Raw genomic sequence first — 21,589 nt, forward strand, 5'->3', positions numbered from 1 at the left:
GAAAAAAAATACTCATTCTTGCTAATCCCAATGTAGCAAAGTAGTGCAATAAACACAATATCAACTATTACTGTAATATGTGGAAGGTAGGCAAACGATTTTTAACGGAAGTAGGATTTACATACACGAACCTTATCAGATGTAACAATAGACACAGTGAAGGTATCACATAATTTCTTTTTGACACATCAATCAATGACGTAATAATATGCTTGTTACTGAGCTATTGTTAAGTCATAATGTTCGATTCATTTAATCTGTTGTAAAACCTCATCATATTCTGTTACAGTTACAGCTTGTATAGGGTGCGTTTAACGGGGTGGAGACTTAGGAAGTCTTCAGTTTACGTTCCAGGAATAGTTTTTGTATAACACTGTGCGAATGTTTATTGTGTTTTGTTCTAAAATGCGGATTTTGTGACCGTGTGCGTTTTTCTTTTTTCCAGGGGGGGGGGGGGGGGGGGGCACGCGCCCCCTCTTGCCCCCCGCTGCGGACGCCCATGGGTACATTCTACCACATTTGCTTAGCTGGACACCGAGTTACATTAAAAACATGCATGTCGGATATACGTGGTACGTGCGTTTGTTGTTTTGAAAATAGAAAGGGTTTTTTGGGTGACACTAAAACGCTGAATGGGCGGGATGGGCGGGACGTCGCGGAAACCGCTCAATATCGGGTAAATTGCTGACGGTTAGTGCTATTAGGGTTAGGTTGAGGTTTTATAATAGTATATGAATCAAAAAATGTCCCTGCCTAAAACTTATTCAACTATTTCCTGACATTAGGCAAAAATGCTATGGCGGGACGTCGCGGGAGATGGCGGGACGTTTCGGGCGCGGAATGTAGTGTTCGGCGGATTTTTTTTTTGATGATTTTCTATTATAAAACCTTATCCCAACCTTAATAGCTCTAACCGTCAGCAATTTAACCCGATATTTAGCGGTTTTCACGACGCCCCGCCATCTCCCGCGACGTCCCGCCCTCCATTCCGCCCGTCCCGCCCATTCAGCGTTTTAGTGTCACCCGGTTTTTCGTCCTTGTCGTGTTTGTTCTATTTTTATTTGCTGGCAACAAACGTGGATATTTAATTGCCGTGTGTTGTATGTAGTACCTATAAATCAGTGGTTCTTAACTGGCGACTTTTACTGCAAATACTTTGGTCCATGATGTAGTTTTTTGAATGTTTAGTATAAAAAGCTTAAGCTTATTGGCCATGAAAAAAAAAAAAGCTTATTGGCCATGCACCAGGGATTGTTAGCTGTCATTCCTGTCAATTGTTTGATTTCACTTATGAAATTTTGTGTTCGTAAACGCTCAACAAAGGAACTGTGATGAGTATGCAATTAAAATTTGAATTGACTTATTGAAGGAATATATTTCAAGTAAATTTGCTTGTTGTGGCTTTGTTTGTCCTTAATTAACATTGGTCTGGTCCACTCCATGATATTCATTTGGTTGAACTGGTGGTATATGGCCTGAACACCCTCTATAGCTTTAATGCTTTTTATTACACTATAGTCTGTGGTCCATTGTAGGTAGGTTTGAATATTGCCTTGCAATGGGAAAGACAAGTGCACATCGACAGAATCAAAAAACTGGCTCTTCTGTCTCAAGTTTATTGTCAAGCAAGGTTTTGCAGGTAAATGTACCAGAAAATATATCATTTTATAAAGAGTCCGGCTGCAAACAAAAATGCTTTTGTTTTTAACAGAACATGTGTTATATGATATGTTTTGTGTTATAATATATATTATATTTGTGTGAGCAACACTTTGTTTTGGTAAAGATAAAAACTTCTCTGGTTTTAGGTTCTTCTGATACTATGTGCAATTTCGTTTGTTTATTTGTTTTATTCATTTGCTACCACTAAAGAAGATTTCTTTACAAAAAGTAAAGCAATGTATGAGGCCGAGAAACAGGATTCCATAAAGCAAAATGGTTAGTATGCAAACAAAAAAACTATTCTGTAACATAACATCTAACATATTTTGAAAAATGTGTTTTACAGCAAATCTTAAGAGTGACAAAAATAGACAAGGCGAAGAAACTATGCAACAAAAACAATATCAAGCAGCCAAGGTGTAACATAATTATCGATAAACTTGCTAGAAAATGACACACTCGCCCTTTTTCTTTGTAGCTGGTCCATGCACTGTAGCCATGTAATGGTTAAATTTAAATAAAGCTTCAGAAAGGAAATGAATTTGTTTATTTTTTTAATTCAGCGTATGTCAATCTTGTTTTTAAACAGTTTAAATACTTCACGCCCTGGGTAAATGAACAAGTTGTCATTTTAAAAAAAAATCTCTAATAAATTTCACATGTTTGTTGCAGATGCAATCAGACAAACATTCCCAAGAATTTCACAAAGATTTTCACGCCTTGTTTATCTTTACTAAAGTACAAAGCAATCCTAAGTTAAAGTATGTTTACCATGATTTCCAACTGTTTATTTATAAATTGATTTTTTGTTTTATTTGCAGAGATAAATTTACCATTGTGTTTGGATCCCTTTTTGAACATGCAGCATTTGAGGATGATGAAACTTTCCACATACATTTTGTTTGCGATCAGGAAGGAAGAGAGTTTGCTGAAGAATACCTTAAAAATCATGTTGCCCATCCTAAGTTTTCTTTTAAGGCTAGTTACATGCATGATTTTGCAATAAGTAACCAACTGTTACAATTTAAATTTTTGTGTAATTTTGTTTATATATAGGTTCATTTTCATAACTCAGCATCAGTTGCCAAGGAGGTTTTCCCCCAGGTTCAAGCAATTCAAACCATGCTGGGTCAAAAGCATCCATATTATGAAGATACTATATTTTTTATTTCCCTGGTTCTTCACAAAATATTGCCAGATACAGTAAGAACTGTTCATAATTTGATCGACTTTGCCAAGCAGTTGAGAGTTGTTTTTTGACAATTGATCGGCTTGGGGAACCAATATCGCCATGAATGTAAATAGATTACATGATGAAGTGATATGCAAATAACCAGATTGGTCTGTACTTGTTTTCTAATTATTGTCATCTCTGTCTATCTGCAGGTGCATCGACTTGTTCAACTGGATCTTGACCTAAAATTTACAGTAAATATAAAGGATCTTTGGAAAGAATTTTCATATTTTAAGCAAGATAATGTGATAGGACTTGCCCATGAAAATCAACCTGTATACAGGTACAAAGCTATATACTTGTTTCATGTACTATATCTAAAAACATACATATGGATTATAAGTAATATATATGCAGTAGACACAGCTGATTTTTTTATTTCTGCTGCTTGTTTGTACACTTTGTGACAAATTTGTGGTTCTAGTACAGTACATGTTGCGATACAGAAATTTACTTGATTGCATACCACTGGTGACTGTCTTAATAACCAAATGAGACTAAACTATTTTATATGCTGACATGCATTATAAAGACAGATTGATCATAGTTGTTTTGAAGACTATAGATTGGGTTTGTATCTTCAACCCCTTTTCCCAGTAGTCCCCTGAATACGGTCAAACTATAACAAAAAATATTTTTCCAGACATTTGTTGTGGAAATACAGACAAGAAAACTCAGAAACAACAGTTGGCAACCCTGCTGCTTCAGGAAACCCTGGATTTAATTCTGGTGTAATTTTGCTTCATCTTGATAGAATCAGATCATCTTATTTGTACAATTCCTACCTGGATATAAACAAGCTGCAGGAAGTTGTACAAAAGTAGGTTACAGAATGTTTGCCAGAAACAAGCAATTGCATCATTTAACATTATTTTTACAATGTAGGTATTCATTTAAAGGTCATTTGGGTGACCAAGACTTTTACAGTCTTCTCAGTTTTGAAAGTCCTGAACTTTTTTTTACACTGGAATGTGTCTGGAATCGCCAACTTTGCCAGTGGTGGAAAAACAAAGGATATCAAGATATTTTTGATCAATACTTTCATTGCAGTGGTGCTATTAAAATATGGCATGGCAACTGTGACACACCAATTCCTGTCTAATACCATTCCATCTTCCATAGTACTACCATTGGCCAATCATATGAGTGCAATTTTGTATTCTTCTCACAGACAGTGTGTAGAGCGTAAATGAAACAACCAAAAAGGATTAAAATCTGGTGTGATTATACCCTTAAATAAACTTTTGAATTGATGCTTTAGGCAATTGACTTTTATACTTTGCTTATTGTACTTCATATCGCTTTTTACCACTGCCTTATTACCAACAGTATTATATTGAAACCATTGTTAATGGTGCTTTTTTGTAGAACGTTGACAATGTATTTTTGACTAAACATTACACAATTTGATTTGAAACATGCTTATGAACAAAATGTGTTGATTTTCCAATGTACAGTCATAGGCAGAACATACCACAAAAGTTTTATTTAATCTGTAAATCCAACATTGCAATCCCATTTGGCCAATGTAACGAACAGATAAAATATGATTAATGCTGGATTTTGTATCACCAAATAGCAATCTGTTACAAATGGGACTAATATCCACCCATAGTGTGTATGGCAGCCAAAGTCGAAAAGTAAAGCAATTCAAGCTTTTCATCACTTTTTGCCTTCAACCATTATGATGTGGTAACCGAACTTCGTCTTTACTGGAGGGTCTGTGTAGTTTGGTGAGGCAAGCGAACTAATAGGCAAAGCAAAAGCTGCGTCTTGAAATGGGCCCACCATTGAACCACGGGTCATCCATCCAAGATCACCCTATTTATGGTCCATAATCTAAGCTTGTAACATTTTTGCAAACAAGATTTTTCACTAAAACTAACCCCTGATCTAGCTTTGTCTTCACTATATTGTTGAGCCACCTCATTAAACCGCATTCCTCCTTTCAATTTTTCCATAGCCTCCATACATTTGGAATGTTTTTCACACAAAATGTGTCTTACCTAAAAACAGTTGGGAAGTGTGTTTTTCTGTAAATGTTGAAAAACAAATGTTTTACCTTGACTGAATTTCCACCTTTTTTTTCTTTTCCACCGGAGGAATCACCCGTGTCTGTGAGCAGAAAAATATCAACAGTATGTTAAACTTGACACCACTGCAGGTACCAAATGCATGTGTACAACGCTGAGGTGTCAGTTGGATGACAGTACTTGGGTAGGTACAAAAGTTTGGTTTTAATCTGACCTTTTTTGTTTCCTCCCTTCGATTTCCCACCGCCTTTCGGCATTTTTGCAACCCTGTTTGCTATGTTCGGCAAATTGCTGTCCTTAACAACTGTTGTGTACAGCAGAATACACAGATAGATACTCTGTTTTCAAAAAATTGTATTAACTTGCAAATGTTGCTAACAAAGTACAAGGCTTATGTTGTCGATAAAATATCTTTATTCTGTATTATCGCACACAATGAGATATTTGCCGAAGTAAAGTGGTTTCTTGGGTTGTCAAACTCTTAAACGTGAAATATGTGACGTCACAGTGCCGCATTGTTAGTCATGCGTAAAAAATGTTGAATTAAATTTGCTTGGATACTAATTTGAGAGAAGTGTTGACTGGATTTGCATGTTTTTGCGGCAAATCTAGTTCAACATGGACGAACGGGTCAAAATGAGCTACAAAATGATGGTTCCAAAACTCAAACGAACCTGTCTGTCTGCACAGAGTGCTCTGTCAGGAAGGCCAAACGTTGAAGATGTTCCTCTTGGTGCCAAGTTGCCGTTGATACCAGGCAGTTGCATAGTTCTTTCAACAGCAAGCTTGGGCGTAAGGGTAGGTACTAAATATGAATATGCATATAATACTTTTTTGTTGATCACGAACTTCTCCAATGAGTGTGTAATCGTAGATAATTTAACAACCTGGACTAAAATATCAATGTATACGTGTTTGAAGTTGCACCAACCATCTTGTGACTTTGACCGAACGTACCCAAGCGATGTGTACATCAGTAATGAATACAGATGCTTGCATGATCCGCATTTGCGTCAATACTTTGCACACAAGTCAGATGTAACTAAACGACTGAGAAAACGAAAATACATTACATCCGACAACAAAGTATGTTGACTGGGTATTTTGATGATATGGCGCTACATATCTGATAAACTTTCACCTTAGGTTGTTTGCTCGCTAAAAGAATACAACCTGTATCGCCAATACTTAAAACATCTCAGCATCGAATATTACAACAAAATCTTGCGCGAGGAGTACGAAAAGGAGTTGGAATTGAAGGCAGAAGAAACTGCAATGCTAATAGAAAAGAAACAACAGGTTTTTAAGCTTTATATTTAAACTTTGTTAAAGCTGTTGTTAAAGGCAGGAGGGGGGGGGGGGGCTATAAAGAAAAATAAACACCAAACAAACCACATCGGATAGTTTCAAGCGCCATTAAATGCTATATACTTTGAATAAGTATTGTATTATTAGTTGAGGAGTTGGTGTAGAAATGAGTCCTTGATATTAATTGACACTGAAGATAACAGTTAAAGGGACTAATAATTAAACCAGCTAAACAATTCAAACACACAAATAAACAAACAAAACAAAAAATATATTAAATAAACAAATTATAAAAGACCACGACACGGCATAGAGTTTGGTTGACAGCATAATATGTCAATGCGATGTTTGGACAACGTAGTCGGACGTTCCCATGTAACGATAAAGACAAACAGCACCAGATGACCAGTTCTAGGAGAAATGTAATATCTACTCCGAAGCTCAAGATTATATTACACAACAAAATGATGTGTTAGTTTAAAACACTTAACTATATTCAGCGCGTCTTTTGATTAAGATCCCCTTTTTTGCGCCAGGACCCAAACAATCCGATTACAAAAAGAATCAATCGAGCAAGAAAAGCAAGAAATGTGATGGAGAAAGCGTTGGCTCAACAACGAAAGAAAATGACTCGAATTTCTAATGAAGAAAGAGAAGAAAGATGCAGAATCAAGGAGCAGGAAATGCGTAGGCGAATAAAAGAAGAAATAGTTCGGGAACAAAAGAGAGAAAAACTTAAAAAAGTTAAAATGATACAGATGGAAGAGGCGAGTTTACATTTAGATAACATCAGTTTTGTAAATTTGTTTTGCAAAAGAAATTTCGAAAGATAGTCAAGTTGGGGTGAAGAACAATTTTGGTGTTTTTGTGTCCGATTAAAAATATTTTTTGTTGAAGGAGCGTTTGTTAAAGGAAGAACTACTGTATTACAAACACCAGGAAGAAATTTATAGAAGTAAAGAGTTAGAAGAAAGAAAAAAGGCGATTGCTGCAGAACGACGAAGGTGTAATGGAGTACATTTATTCGATTTTTTTCATTATCCAAAGAAAATTTAAAAATTTTAACGTAAAATTGCATTTAAAACTTCACTAGGAAATTGACAGAAAAGTATGAGCGCAAAAAACGATTTCATTTGATGAAAATGGCGGAGCTAAGGCAATTGTTGGAAGAAAAAGAGGAAGACAAAAAGAAAAACGTTGAATTTTGGAAAAGTTATTTCTCAAGCAAATTAAATCAGCAACGACGTATGTGAAGTATTTCTGCAACACATTTCTATGCATTACCTTTACATTTTATAACTGGCAGGTAAGTTACAAGCAATTATGAAGCAGCAAGCTCAAATGCGAGAGGAGAAAAATCGAAAAATTGAAGAAAGTTTGCGAGCTAGGGGATGGACCGGGGTGAAAAGACTGTTTGTGGACCTAGAAAAACATAAAAGCAAATCCGAAAAAAGGTCGATAGTATGTTGTTTAATTTAAAACAATGTTTTATTTAAATGATTTTATATACTGTGCGAATGTATAATTATATACCGTCCAAATAGAGGCCTTATATCCAAAACTGTGTATATGTAACTATTCTTCTGTACATGTAGCGAACATGTTTAAATAAAACTATATGGAACATTTTTGATTAAACGAATTTTGTCCTTTTAAACAGTTTGCAATGCACTAAAAAGTATTATTCAATTGCACATTGCATTTCCTTTGCTCTATTATCTGCCAATGTTGTAAATGTTGCCTATTTTTGGGCTGTGTTTAATATTCAGAGTTTTCAAGAAGAAGGTAAAGCCGAGTAAACCATTAGATCGAGCTCAATTGAGCGCATTAGGATTCCACAATGCAATTGTTTCGGATGATCTTTTGGATTTGATTTGGGATCAAGACCTGCAAGAAGAATCTGCAGAATCCGGTAAGTTGCACCGGAGTATAGCAGTTACGATGAACGTAAATTTATAGCCTAACTTGGACCCGCCCTTAGTACCTTGGATTACAGTGAACATAAATTACTAACTTTATTTCATGCAGACCAGTGATCACGGTATACCTACATAGAAATTATAGTACGCCTTTCCTATTGAAGGCGTAATAGCGTCTCAAACTGGTCACCAAGCATTCCGTCAGGGCAAGGCGTAGGCTAGAAAAAAAAAATCTAACTGTGGTGGGATTCGAACCTACGACAGGAGCTTTTCCGAGACTCGCGCTTTGCCCACTGCCAAGGCTTAGCGGTGAGCCCGTCGAAAGTCAAATCACAAACAGCGTTGCCTGCCTCGTATGCTGCACATGTCAGTTAACCAGTAATAAACGTCAACAGAGATGTTGCTCAAGCTTTACCTGTTACGCATATGACGAAACTTTAAAAGTTTTGGTGGAAATTAGGAAGGGAATTAATAAGTTGTTACGTGCGAAAGAGCGGAAACGAGATGTAATTTCGTTTTGAGGATCTGCAAGACTTGCCAACTTATTTTATTTTTTACTCTTTAAAGAAGGCGAGGAGCATTCTTCTGGCGATGCAATGGTTAATCCCGTTCTTAAAAGTCTATCCCACCAAGCTAGAGCTATCTGCGAGGAAATTATCACAGATCAACGTGCTCGTAATCTTATATCGGAGGTGATTGAAATGTCGCGAGAAATGGAGAAAATGTCACATGAGTTGGTCGGGGAAGCTGTGAGAATAAGTCAGGAGGTTTTGCTTCCAATGTTAAGAACTTACGAACAGCGAACAGGTTCTAAAGTAACGGATTCAAAGGTAGGTGTGATTTTCACATATTTTGTCAAAAAAAACTAATGAATCAAAACGTATCGCGAGAGAAAGTCGGTAAATATCTAAACAAGCTTGTTTAACGATGTCTTCCTTTTTTACGTGTTTGGTGTTATTTCCACAATCTCTTCCGTTTTACTTAATTTTAAACAGGTCATATGGTACACGCAATAAAAGCGTGCTGTGTTTCATGTTTTAATGATATAGAAAACTATTTATGCTTTCATGTACACACTTATTTGATATCTTAAGTATCTGTCACAATTTGTCTCCTTTTGCAAAATATTCTTCTGCCGGCGTCCGTGGGAAACCCAAATTTGCATTTAGGTTTTAGTGACAGCTTGTTAAAAATGCAATAAACTACAAACGAATACCGTACAAAAATACTGAAAATGTTTGTTCCAATACCTCGTTGTTTACTTATTGGTTCTGTGGATATCAGTGTAACGAATGTGAAATGTGTTTTCCAAAATTCGAATCCTTATTTTGACTTTCTAATTTAAATCATTTCGAATCAAGGTGCTGTCAACCTTGCATGAATTGTGCAGCGGAATCCTGGATGAGGAAAACGACGATTTGTCTCCACTTATCGACACCTCACACCCTGGAAAGCCTTCAATTAAAGCTGGGCGCAAAGAATCAGCTATCAGGTCCGTATTTCTGCGAACATTTAATTATAGTTCACAAATGATAACAATAAATGATTTGACCATGATAGCCAAAGAGAGATATATCATTAGACATTTTTTTTAAATTTAAAAATTATTAAAGATTCATTTTTGGAAACATATTAATAGCGTACAACGTATCCATTAAATTATAAAACCAGTTTCCATGATGTCAACTTTTGTAGGTTTATTATGTCCAACACTGACCTGCCGATGGGAGGTTTGGCCAGTCATCGACAACAGCGCCCTCCTACGCCCAAGCGAAGAGTAAAATTTTACGAGTCTTTGAATGAGTTTAATGTAAGTCTCACCAAAATTTGTCACCTCAGGCAAATTTCCAACACATTATTTTTTTAATTATGCGATATTGCCTTATTTTTATTCTAGTTTGCACAGAAATTTCCTGTTCTTTCTTTCTTTCTTTCATAATTGGTCATAATAACTTAAAGCAATAATATATTTATTTTTTTAGACTGCCGAAGAATCAGATTCCCAGCTACTTCTTGCCGAAACAATAAAATCCCTCGCAGGAAAAGTCGTTGACCAGGTTTTCGAATCGACAACCGCACCGCTTGTTTCTAAGTAAGTAAAACAAACTACTGCATTTTTGTATTTTTTTGTAGCATATGTACTAATGTATATTTTTTCATTACAAGTTGCAATAATACAACGTTGTGTAGCTAGTTAATGACACCCCTTCAAATAGCTGTATGGCATGAATTATACTTAAGGGCGCGAAATGTCGCCGTAAATCGATTGTTTTGTGCAAAATAACACATTTCCTGTTAGTAACACGTTTTCACCATTTGTTATATTCTAGGATAGATTTGCAAGAGCGCGTTACAGATCTAGCGAATTCAGTGGTGCATGAAATCATTACAATCGAAGAAGCTGTTGAGGTGGACACGGAGTTTGTTGAAATGGGATGCACAACATCGAGCTGTACGGAAAGCTCGGAAGAAGAGTTGGATCGAAAAATCAGCTGGCTCGCCAAAGCTCTTGTAAACGGGACAGTGAACAGGATGTCCAGCAGTGGTAAGTATGAGGTTTCTTTTACGCCTATTAAATTACAATTTTACGTTTGCGAAAGGTTTTTAGATTAGTCATAATTTTGGTTGTAAGATATGATCATTGCACTTTTTCAACATGAAATTATTTTTAACAGCAATTTTCTAACGCAGATATGCGGTTTGTCATTTTAAACTGTTTTTCTTTTCAACACGAAATTGGATTAGCCGATTTCATTGCGGCATTTCCCATAAATTTTTAAACTTACTTTTATCGTTGCAGAAACATCAGACTCAGCTGACGTCATGTCAAGTTGGACAACAAAATCTGACGTCAGTTTGTCTGCACTTAACGGTGTTCGATCTGCCCTAAGCACAGTTATGCCCAACGCCGAAGTTACGATTGAAAATAATGCAAACATTTATGATCAACTTGAACCGCTGATAAACGAGCTGTCGTCAAAGTTAGTGGATGAGGTGAGCAACATACAATAATAACAATTAATTTTTTGGTTTGTTTGGGATTGCTCTGAGGAAACGCTCTGCAACACTTTTTAATCTTAATTTAGTTTTTAAATGAATGTAAATGGATACAAACTGATCACGGTACAAAAAGATTGTTCGCCTGGAGACAGTTTATTACATACATCATGAATTCATACACATATATGTAGAATTAAACGTAATAACGTGGTATTTTAGAAAATGAATTGTGATCAGGTTGTCAGCGAAAGGCAGAAAAAACGAGGCGAGCTTTTGTCTCAGGAAGACGCGATACAGCTTGAGGAGAAATTGTCAAAACTTGCTTTGAACATAGTCGAATCTGTACTGAAAGGTCTATATACATTATTACTATTAGTTTTTGCACAAATTCAAGGGATTTACTGTTTCAAAAAATATTTACGCACTATTATTGTTTGTTTGTGTAAAATAGTGATTAAACTTACTTACATTTGACTTAATTGGACTCGATAAACTTCTTAAATCACGAAGTCTAACCTCAAAGTCTTATTAGGAGTGGGTTGGTCGCAACATTTTATTTAAGCAGGAAATTATAAGTACAGTGCAATGCTTTTATTTCATCAATCTGCAAAATGCTTTTTTCTTTGAGTTGAATTGTCATTGGTGGATTAACATAATCTAGCAATTCTCATGAATATCTCTCTGACCGCGTTATTAAGTTTTATATGGTGTGTAAGGAAATACTGGAGATTGTGGGTGTTTAGCTTTCCACGTGACAACACTATAACGGGAAGCCGGCTATTTTAGGTCTGGTAAGTCGGCGCGTATCCAGATACAGCAAGTGTCGCCCACGTCGCGGTTAGGCTAAATTCGGTGTGGCACGAGTTTGTAGCGTAGTTACCACAGGTTGAATGTATTAGGAAATGTTGACTCGGATTAATGTTATTTTTTTCTCAGAACGTAGGTGTGTTAACAAAATAACCTTTTTAAAAATATTATTGTGCCAAAGAACAGTTAGATATGCCAAATTTTGCATCAAATGCGGCAACTTTTACTACTTTTTTATCAATCAAAATGTTTTTGTTTACTTGTCCAAAGTCGTCAAGAATTCGTTAGATTTATATTGAAACATGGTGGTATAGTCATATAAATATAGCAGGCCAACACGTTTGTGACTAAACACTAATTTATTCTTATCCTATAATGCTATTGCGTCACTCCAATATGTCTGTTGTGTAGTCTGTAGCAGTTGACGCAAAAAGACAAAACACTGTTACCGGAAAAGGGTTAAAATTGCCAAATGTGTTATAAAAAACTTGCGAATTTGATATTTTAGACGCGTTTGTGTGCGTTACAGGGTTAAAACGTAAAATATGATAAATCAGACAACCAGTTCCAGCGTGACTGTCACTTTGTATGAAAAAACAACGTCCCTTTTACCTGTTGGTCTACAAACGGAAGTTTTTGGAAATGTTTTCACGGCTTTTCTTACAGCTGTCGCAGGATATGTCTTGTTCGCACTGCTTGTCTATGAGTGGAAGAAAAAGCGTATAAAGAACTGGAGTCTCAATAAGTTGTACCTGATAGCCTCGTTTTCTGCTCTGATGTCTTGTTTATCAGAACAGCTCGAACTGCAACTTGGAAAATCAGCAGACATCTGGTGTTCCATATACACTATTCTAGTTGCAGCGTTTTATTTGGTTGGCTCACTTTGCACGTACACTTTACTATGGTGGCGTCAGCGTACGTTTTACACAGATCCGTTGCTGCGAAGTTGCAACAGCAAGGCTATAAGAGTTGTAAGCAAATTAACAATTACGGGCGTATACGCTGCTCTGTTAGCAACCGTGTTAACTATAACGCTCAGTTATGACCTTCATAGCACTAACGATGGCTGTTTGCTTTCACCGAAAGAAGGCCAATCAGTAGTTCCAGCTATTTGTTTGGCGGTTTTAGCGTTAAGTTACATTGCATTTCAACTTTTGCTGTTGGTGTTAATCGTATACCCACTGACGAAAAGCTCCGGGACGAACTTAATCTTTTGGCAACGGAGGAAGACGGACCAACCCAACGAACTAGTGCTTTTAATCAAACGCCTTATTATTTGTACTGGCGTTTGTGTCGCATCAGCAGTGATATGTGGAACAGTGGCTGCTTGCAGTATCTTATTTGCACGAGATTCTTATTGGTCACTCATTGTGCATGTTGACTTAATATTGAATACTGTGTCGATGGTTTTCACGACATCCAATTGGCGACAACGGTTATTTCCCTGTTTAAATACTCGCGCCGAGGAGGAACCTCCACCTACAAGGGATGTGGCTCTCGAATCTCTTTAGTATTCAACTTATGGACAGCTAACAAACAAAGCCAAATGTTTACTCTGCATTATTTATATTTCAATCATAATTTCAATGTTGGTTTATTTTATTGATTATGATTTATAGTTAAGTGTTATATTATTGTACTATGACGCCATGCAACTTTTAACTTTTATTGTGAGTCGCTTTATCGTTATGTGATGTTTTGACCAAACAATTTGCATGCAATTGTATACGGGGTGTTTTGCACTACTATCGTGTCACTGGTTAGGTGAGTTCTTTGTCAGTTTACTGTTAACATAATGTTGTGTTCAATATGCGTGTTTTCTTCGTGATTGAGAGGCGTTACCTGGTGCGTGCGTGTTTTTTTAAGTAAAATTCACAGTCGCACGTTGATGAAGATATATACGCATCATAGAATTTAAAATTTATTTAAAATTAAAAGTTTTTTTAATGTTTTAAAATTTATAAACCACTGTGATATTCTGTAAACGGTGGTTTGTAGGTATACAAACCAACGATTGTGTAGAATGAAAATTGCGCCCTGAACGAGCGAACGTGATGTTTGTGAAAATGTTTTTTTTCTCCGTAATATGATGGTATAAGTGAATTATTTCTTTTCGCCAATCCGTTTTTCCGTTGTTTTCAACACGTATTGATCACGGTTCTTTACTTTGCGGCTGCAGTTTACTATTGGAAAACTTTCTGCTATTTTTTACGATACAATAAATACAAAAAAGGTGACAAATGTTGTTCAAGCCAGCAAAACCAGTAGTCTGCTAAAAGGTGTGCACCAGAAAAAACGTTGTTTTCAAATATAAGCGCGTATCTTTGGATTTAGACACGATCAACAAATGAGATCCACAATATTTAACTAAATTGTAATTGGAATATTTCCACATAATCTGCCTAATTGTGAATTTAAATGTAGATCCTGTGTTTAGGATCTGCTGCATCACCTTCTACCAGCCTATCTTCCATGAGTAGTGTGACAAGAGAAGCAAAAGTCGGTGAAATTACTGTACAAATTATTACAGCAATGACGAAGCTCAAGAAATTGATGCCACAAGATTTGGATATTCACGAACAAAAACCCAAAAGTAAAGGTGAACCCAAATACCAAATATATAAACGCCGAACTAAAATGCACTGTGCTGATATTCAAATCTGAGACAATCTATATGAGACATACGCTTTAGTATTTATTTCGAACAAATTCGTGTCCTTGTACCTTAGGACGGAGTACCTTTAATACCTACAACAAGAAGAGCAAAATTGAGTCGATATCTTTGCTCAGCATGACTTTCAGAAAATCCGAAAAAAATGTTAATACGAATAAACATTCGATTTTTTTCAGATTTAGACTTACGTGTTACTTTTTTTCACTCCAGAATCAGTAGCAGAAAATGTCATTGGAGAGGTTTTTAACTTAAAAGCCTTGCACGAAGCCCCGAATAATGTGTTTAAGAGTCTTCATGTGGATGAAATTGAACGCATCGGAACTGCCATTGCCAAGTAAAAACTTATAAGAAATTTTAGTACTTGCAACTCCTAAACAACAAAAGTTACAACAACCTAAATTGGTATATTAGTGGGTATTAAACAATAATGTTCTTGGTATTTGAAATTGCAACACACTTTAGGACATTGTCTTGTTTTTATTTGTTCTCAATAGAACTGTGGTACCTTCCCGGTGTACTTCTTCAGCCTTTTCATCCGGAATTAACGAACTTGCGATCGCACTTACCGAAGAAGCGGTTCGAGGAGTAACGAAGGAAAGTTCACTTTCATCAGAACCATCATCAGTTTCTGTTGGGAATGCAGTGAAAAAACTTGCTGATTCGTTAGTTAAGGTAAATTATCGATCATTTCCCGAAATTTCTTTACGCGAGCATTTAATAGGTACTAACAATTGTAATTTGAGTCTAAGAGTATAGGTTATATTTGCTCTTGTGAATATTGGTAATCAACAGGAGACATTGAACAAAACAGCCACTTTTTCGAGTGGAACACAATCAGCGATTAGTTCCGGTTTAGATTTATTAGCAGACGATCTAGCAAATGAGATGTTAATCAAGGCTGAACATATATCGGATGAGTCTGCAGTAAGTTCTGGTGCAAGCAAATTGGCGGAAGAGCTCATTTCCGGGGCTATTGAAAAGGTTGAACATATTTAATACAATGTCAATTTTTTATTAACATTTTTGTGGTTTTTATATATTTTTCCTGATAGAGTGCAAATATTGAAAGTTCAACGAAGTCGGGAACCCTTTCTTCAAGCATGCAGCGGGAATCAATTATAACCCCGTCCGGTTCTTCTCAATTCACAACAAAATCTCTTGCTGCTACGGTATTTAGAAATAAGTTTGGGTGGATAAAAATGTCGTTGAATTATTTTAAAACTTCCTTACTTGTTAGAGTACCGATATTGGAAGCTCAACAGAATCAGCTTTGCAGAGTGGTACCGAAATTCTGGCCTCAACTTTGTTACAAGACGCACTTCGTTCCGCAACCGCTCTTGGCAGTTCTTCCCAGTCCACATTAAACTCTGCCATTAAGGTTAAACCCATAGCTGCAGTCAGTTTGAGCCATTTCATTCAAATCTGTCTTTTTGAAGGATTTGTCAGAAAATGTGGCTAATATGGCTTTAGATGAGGCGTTGGGAAAAGCATCGAACTCAGCAGATTCTGCAATAAGTTCTCTAGCTGCCTATGTTTCAAAGTGCGCGTTTGGTGAAAAGGGGTAAGCATAATTGTTTGCTCTAGTTTCCACCAATTGCCTAATCTTATTTTGCAAAAAAATAAAGTTTTAGAGTAAATCTTTCAAAGTATCACATTCAAATCTGTTTTTTACCGTTGGCATTTATCTTAATGGCGTGGATCATTGAAAAATCGTAACTATAATACACTGTGGTAGAATCTTTTGTCAATATTAAAAGCAAAGTTGCACGAAGCGTCAATCTTTGTAAAAAAACGAAATATGTTTGGTACATAACGCAAAATTTTATAACTTATAATATTTTAAAGGACGACCACCACCAGTGATTTGGAAAGTGCTCTCAGTTCGGGTGTGAGTAAAATTATCGTCGATACACTTTCATCGAGGGTTATGGAATTTATTGAGCAAAAAAGCCAATCAAGTTTGGAAAAAGTAAACAAAGAAATTCTTAAAACTGATATCGTCAAAATTGTCCGTAGTTTGATTGATGCACAAGTCAGGTAAAAAAAGCTTTGTACATAGTTAGGAATAACTTATTGGTAATGGTTAAAAATACATAATGGTAATGGTTTTCAAATCGGTGGTAACCCAACTCAACTGCGTTACAAACTATTTTAGGCCTATCCATCTCATTTTCTTGTTAAAAATGTCAGTTTAATTGCTGTTCTCTACTTTAGAAAGTAACTTTTCAAATTTACTTGTTTACTGTCGCTTATGTGAACTATTTGTTGTTAAATTACAAATCATCTACAGCTCAACTTCTGGCCAATCTCAACAGGACAAGGACAAAAACTCGTCTGAGGAAAGTAAGAAAAATTTCCTTGAGTATTTTTTTCCAAAATAGTGTGTTTTTTCCGCTCATCAGAAATTCCACATGTTTTGTCTTCACTGACATCTAGCGGAAAGTCTGCAGTAAGCTCAGCGATCAGCGCATTAGCAAATAACATTCTGGAGCATTCAATTGCTTCACGTAATGTGTCAGGTAAATTACATTGCTCTTTTTGTTTAAATTAAATCAATATTTATTTAACAACGACTTTACCCGTAGGCAAAGAAGAGAAGTCGCCCTCAGTCAAAGCGGATAACTCGGTAAAAACAGTCACTGAAAACAAAACTAAGATAGGAAGCGGTAATTACGGTAGAATGTTAGGTTTATAACATTTTTGATGATATAGACGGATGGAAATAATTTCGAAAAAATGGGAAACTTTATCGTTAAATCGAAATCTCAAACTCACAGAAGAAACCGTTACGAGTCCAACTTTACCTGGCGTTCTCCAGACAAAGGTAGAAATTGCTTTGTTATCTGGGTTTAAGATCTAGCTTAATACTGGGCATGCAATCTAGTAATGACTTACCAACTAACATGATGTTTATAAAACGTTAAAAAAGGAAATCTTTACAACACCCAGGTCAATTTTTTTACAAAAATACTTCAACAATTTAATGTTTAATTGTTGCTTCTTTCAGATGGGGCAAATGCAAGAGACAGTCGCGCCATTAAGGTCTACGGAACTCAATTCAACCTGTGAGTGAAAAAAAATGTTTCGATGCCTTTTTTAGATAAAAATTGTAAAATTATTTTGGCTCTTACATAACCAGAAACAAAAAGTCGGGAGCCAAACAACGTGTTTTCGGTCATGGTGGATTGTCTGTCCTCACTGAAAAGGCAAGTGCAGAAGTGCAAGACGCTCTTGATGAGCTTGCTGGTCGAATTGTCCAGTCGGTTGTTGCATTAAAACCAGAAGAGAAAAGTGCCGGTAGGTTAATGAAGAATGTTTCTTTTTTACGTTTTTATTTATTTATTTATTTATTTATTTAACTTGACCAAAACGTAGGTTTATAATAAAACAATGAAACACGTTGACAAATACTCGTTATACGACGAATACTATCGTTTTTGGTACATTTCTACTGCAAGTACATGTTGCCGCTAAGATGACCGAGCGGTTTGCTGGAAGCTTAAAGGGATATTCATTGTGAACATACAGCATACAGCGATGTTAACCCTACCGAGAATGAATACAAAACGTTCATTCCACTACCTTTAATATTTATATTTACTTTAACACAATATCTTAGAAAAAACTTTATGCATGCAGAATCAAGTGAGGACGTGGCTAAACTCTCAAAAACAGAAAGCGTCGAAAAATTGGTGGAATCTCTTGCACTAGGTGTCGTTGCATCTCTGCTGGGATTAAATTTTCCATCATCTGACGAAGCCTCGATTCCTGACTCAACAGCAAGCAGCACAACGTTTGTAAACTTTTGCCGCTTTTTTGAAAGTCTATGTAGCATTTTTTTTAAGTTTTAGGTCCAGCGTTTCACAACGTGAGCTTACCATTTTTTTCACCATTTTTGTTTATTGTTTTCAACAAATTCCGCTTTCAACGGAATTTAATTTTTTGGTCTAAAAAATTGCTACTTTGCTTCTCTTACAAATGTTTCAGGCCGCTTGGCGACGCTCAAGATGAGTCGGAAAAGAAACTACCTGCGCCTTCTGCTGGATTTCTATCTCAACGAAACATTTTTCCCACTCGCCCTTTGGTAAGAGCTGAAACAAATGTATAAATCTCGACGATCCAGCAACTGCAAACACGTAAATAAATGAAATATTGCCAAATTTTAAATCATTAGATGTAAGAAACTTGCACTGCCAAAACATCACAAAAATTTGGAAAAACATACAGTTCTGAAGCTTTTTTCCAAACGCCGCATAAAAATATTTTCTTAGCTATCAAGTATACCGCGACCATCAGCCCCTATACCAGGAAGACGTCATCAGAATAATGACGGGGAAATCGAAGCTCTGTCTACCTATTTAACCCAAACACCCAAGGGTAAGAAATAATTAAAATCACGGTTCATTAAACAACAAGACCTACAGGCCTTGTGTAAATGTACTTATGAGACATGGTGTTTGCTTTTGTGCAGAGATTTCTGCACTTGTAGATAAAATAAAACTACACATGTAGATATGAAGCGTTAAATGGTTTTATAACCAAACGAGTATATTTTAGGTTTGTATAAAATTTCTTCAAAAATACTTTCCTAAAGCGGGTTTGACGCACTGCAACAGATTTAGTGGTATGGGATTTTTTTAAACCACATCATTATGTTTGTCACGTGTTACAAGTCTTGCATCTATTTAAACTGTAGCCAAATATAAATGTTGTAGTCCCATGCTAAAATGCGTCAGTAATCCTGGCTTCCCCAAAGATCAAGATTTAACAGCACTTTTCTCCTTTCGTGCGAGACGAGCTATTCGCGATAAGTGACAGTTCTGGTTCATTACACTTCGGGATCTTTGATATGTTTCCTGGTAATCTTGTCGCAGGTTTCGGAAAACAACGCCTCGAATGGTGCGAGGATAATGCTCTAACTCATCCACATAGGTAATGTAAACCCTTTTTAATATTTACCCACAAAAAGATTCAAAATTAAGTCTTAAGATATTATTGGGTTAAAAACAACATTTTTTTCTGGCAATAGACGACAAAGAAACAGACAGGGAATTTAATTGCCCTGCTAAAGACAACACCCAATTGCAATTATAGTTATGTTTAACTATTTTGATCAGGCATTATATCCTATATTGTTCGAAAAGTTTTATGCAATCCCTCAGTTTGTCGTGGCGACACGTTAGATTCGCTCCCCTGACTATGACTGGACAAAAGGAAACACGAAAGAAGCCACACCCATCAAAACCCATTCGGTTCTGACTTTCTTCTACCTACTAATTGAAGGGCGCAACACTGTTTGGGTGTATTTACTTTTTTCCTTGACAACGTACAACGAACTTTGAAATACCTCATATTTTAGTTGTTCTAATTATTTTTGTGTGCAGGATTCCAAGTCCCAAAGCACCGAAGAGATCTTTCAAAAAAAGCAAAAAGCCATGTACACTTCTTTCATATTTTGTTTGTTGACATGTGGTGAAGAAAGATCAATAAAAAATATGTTCACTTGCTTTTTTGTTGTTTACAAACCGATCAATGCAGAGCCGGTGAAGCACGAATTTATCCTTTGTGTGATTTCTCGCATCATGACTGGACAGATATGACCTGCCGTTGAAAGACACTTATAGTTTGAACAATTCTATCCGGTTAATACTTCCAGCAGAATATTTTAATGATGAAAGATTTTGTGTAAGTTTGTTTGCCAATCAATTTTTCCGGAAATTTAGAAGTCGTCTAAAACCCCAGCTACGTGCTATCCATAACCTAACATTACCCTCCTACACAACAGATCGTGATTCAAGATGGTATCCAATTACAGGCTCGACGTTCAACCGGGCGTAAAACTCCAAAACACGTCCAAGCGCAGATTCTGTTGTATTTCTGGGTATTGCACACCACAAGCTGAAGGGTTTGACATGGTTTGCAAAACTTCGGCACTTCTTTGAAGCCTCATCGCAGGCAGCTGCAAGTTCGCCATTGTTAAAATTTGAATTCGGCACAGTAAACCTTAAAATGTTGGGTACTGATTTAAGTCCGCCATTAAATAATAGGAAAGTAGGTTTGTAAAATTAAAATCGTCCAACCAATGTTTACCTCAAACTTGCAACACGTAGACGAGCGCAGGGGCCCACTCAGTCGTCCCGTCACGCCCCAGTGGTTCATAGGTGAAGTGAACGATTGCCCAACCCCAGCTCATATGCGTGGGACACAGTTGAGATTTGATGTTAGTCGTTCAAACCATTTGACGGTATTCGTTGTCGATTGTCTCTTTACGACTGTTACAGCTGGATTCAGTTTGATTTGTGAAACAAAACTTAGAGCAGAAAGTAGACAATAATTTTATCATTGTGTTTGTAAGAAGTAGTGATTAATATTACAGACATAAATGTGTTGCCTGATGAATGATTGAAAAATTTTGATACAGTTTGGAGTATCTCTTCTGAACGACATAGTGTTAAAGTCGACGAAACGTATGATTAGCTTGTTTTATAAGTTTTTGGTTAAAAATGTTTGTAAAGAGATGAGAAACAAGGTTGAGTTAAACCCTACGTCACACTGTTTTACACGGGAAGTCGTATGTGACGTAATTGCATGGGTGAATGAGTGAAAATTGTTCTTAAACGGACATTGTGGACATACCTTGTCTGATGAACAGGATGGAAATGGTAAAAAATATATTTGCTACAGGGATTTAATCGTGTTGTCTGAGTACGTGGTGACTTACGGTGTACACTTTGGCACAAATCATGCCACCAGTGAAAAGCTGAAGATTTAAAACGGAAGAAGAAGACCTTCGCCCTGATGAATTGCGGTTGGATTGTTACCGCCATCCTATGCAGTACCGTCGCCACACAAGTTTTAGGTAAATACCAAACGTTATTTAATTGTTTTCTAATACAGTGTAAATTTCAGTATCAAGCGAAAACAAAGTTAACATTAATTTAAAGAAAAACTT

General features: G+C 36.3%; 4 protein-coding genes across 4 annotated transcripts; 3 read left to right on the forward strand and 1 right to left on the reverse strand.

Annotated features, from left to right (window-relative positions):
• The first annotated feature begins 1,088 nt into the window (after positions 1-1,088).
• Positions 1,089-4,317, forward strand: LOC145229886 (xyloside xylosyltransferase 1-like). The gene is made up of 9 exons (XM_080095224.1): positions 1,089-1,639; positions 1,809-1,938; positions 2,009-2,079; positions 2,335-2,423; positions 2,484-2,640; positions 2,719-2,865; positions 3,049-3,179; positions 3,540-3,716; positions 3,782-4,317. Exons 1-9 carry the CDS (start codon positions 1,559-1,561, stop codon positions 3,996-3,998), a joined length of 1,200 nt encoding a protein of 399 aa, XP_079951350.1. The 5' UTR covers positions 1,089-1,558; the 3' UTR covers positions 3,999-4,317.
• Positions 4,318-4,360: 43 nt separating this feature from the next.
• Positions 4,361-5,386, reverse strand: LOC145229887 (peptidyl-prolyl cis-trans isomerase NIMA-interacting 4-like). The gene is made up of 4 exons (XM_080095226.1): positions 5,144-5,386; positions 4,959-5,011; positions 4,783-4,902; positions 4,361-4,717 (listed from the first exon to the last, which is right to left on the reverse strand). The coding sequence occupies exons 1-4, from the start codon at positions 5,184-5,186 to the stop codon at positions 4,559-4,561; spliced, it is 375 nt and encodes a 124-aa protein (XP_079951352.1). The 5' UTR covers positions 5,187-5,386; the 3' UTR covers positions 4,361-4,558.
• Positions 5,387-5,529: 143 nt separating this feature from the next.
• Positions 5,530-20,106, forward strand: LOC145229601 (uncharacterized). Its single transcript, XM_080094946.1, has 34 exons — positions 5,530-5,727; positions 5,851-6,015; positions 6,076-6,228; positions 6,774-7,004; positions 7,135-7,241; positions 7,331-7,482; positions 7,544-7,698; positions 8,017-8,149; positions 8,727-8,986; positions 9,518-9,648; positions 9,852-9,966; positions 10,139-10,248; positions 10,487-10,701; positions 10,957-11,150; positions 11,394-11,508; positions 14,401-14,562; positions 14,848-14,971; positions 15,132-15,309; positions 15,430-15,618; positions 15,690-15,806; positions 15,875-16,015; positions 16,074-16,198; positions 16,483-16,674; positions 16,928-16,980; positions 17,040-17,156; positions 17,223-17,263; positions 17,350-17,461; positions 17,645-17,702; positions 17,777-17,934; positions 18,277-18,430; positions 18,625-18,721; positions 18,909-19,014; positions 19,512-19,569; positions 20,022-20,106. Exons 1-34 carry the CDS (start codon positions 5,548-5,550, stop codon positions 20,101-20,103), a joined length of 4,680 nt encoding a protein of 1,559 aa, XP_079951072.1. The 5' UTR covers positions 5,530-5,547; the 3' UTR covers positions 20,104-20,106.
• LOC145229062 (uncharacterized) lies at positions 12,275-13,517 on the forward strand. The gene has a single exon (XM_080094318.1). The coding sequence runs from the start codon at positions 12,509-12,511 to the stop codon at positions 13,472-13,474; it is 966 nt and encodes a 321-aa protein (XP_079950444.1). The 5' UTR covers positions 12,275-12,508; the 3' UTR covers positions 13,475-13,517.
• Positions 20,107-21,589: the final 1,483 nt, after the last annotated feature.

This window comes from Phallusia mammillata, chromosome 5 (assembly GCF_965637545.1).
Source record: "Phallusia mammillata chromosome 5, kaPhaMamm4.hap1.1, whole genome shotgun sequence".
NCBI lineage: Eukaryota > Metazoa > Chordata > Ascidiacea > Phlebobranchia > Ascidiidae > Phallusia > Phallusia mammillata.

Bases quoted from the DNA above. Each gene is read 5' to 3' on its own strand.
- LOC145229886 (XM_080095224.1), top strand. From the start codon at position 1,559: ATGGGAAAGACAAGTGCACATCGACAGAATCAAAAAACTGGCTCTTCT. The intron at 2,080-2,334 runs GTGTAACATAAT...TGTTTGTTGCAG, and splicing joins AACAATATCAAGCAGCCAAG to ATGCAATCAGACAAACATTC. The intron at 3,717-3,781 runs GTAGGTTACAGA...TTTACAATGTAG, and splicing joins CTGCAGGAAGTTGTACAAAA to GTATTCATTTAAAGGTCATT.
- LOC145229887 (XM_080095226.1), bottom strand. From the start codon at position 5,186: ATGCCGAAAGGCGGTGGGAAATCGAAGGGAGGAAACAAAAAAG. The intron at 5,012-5,143 runs GTCAGATTAAAA...TTCTGCTCACAG, and splicing joins GAAGGGAGGAAACAAAAAAG to ACACGGGTGATTCCTCCGGT. The intron at 4,903-4,958 runs GTAAAACATTTG...AACTGTTTTTAG, and splicing joins AAGGTGGAAATTCAGTCAAG to GTAAGACACATTTTGTGTGA.
- LOC145229601 (XM_080094946.1), top strand. From the start codon at position 5,548: ATGGACGAACGGGTCAAAATGAGCTACAAAATGATGGTTCCAAAACTC. The intron at 11,509-14,400 runs GTCTATATACAT...TCCTGTGTTTAG, and splicing joins AGTCGAATCTGTACTGAAAG to GATCTGCTGCATCACCTTCT. The intron at 19,015-19,511 runs GTAAGAAATAAT...ATCTTGTCGCAG, and splicing joins TTTAACCCAAACACCCAAGG to GTTTCGGAAAACAACGCCTC.
- LOC145229062 (XM_080094318.1), top strand. From the start codon at position 12,509: ATGATAAATCAGACAACCAGTTCCAGCGTGACTGTCACTTTGTATGAA.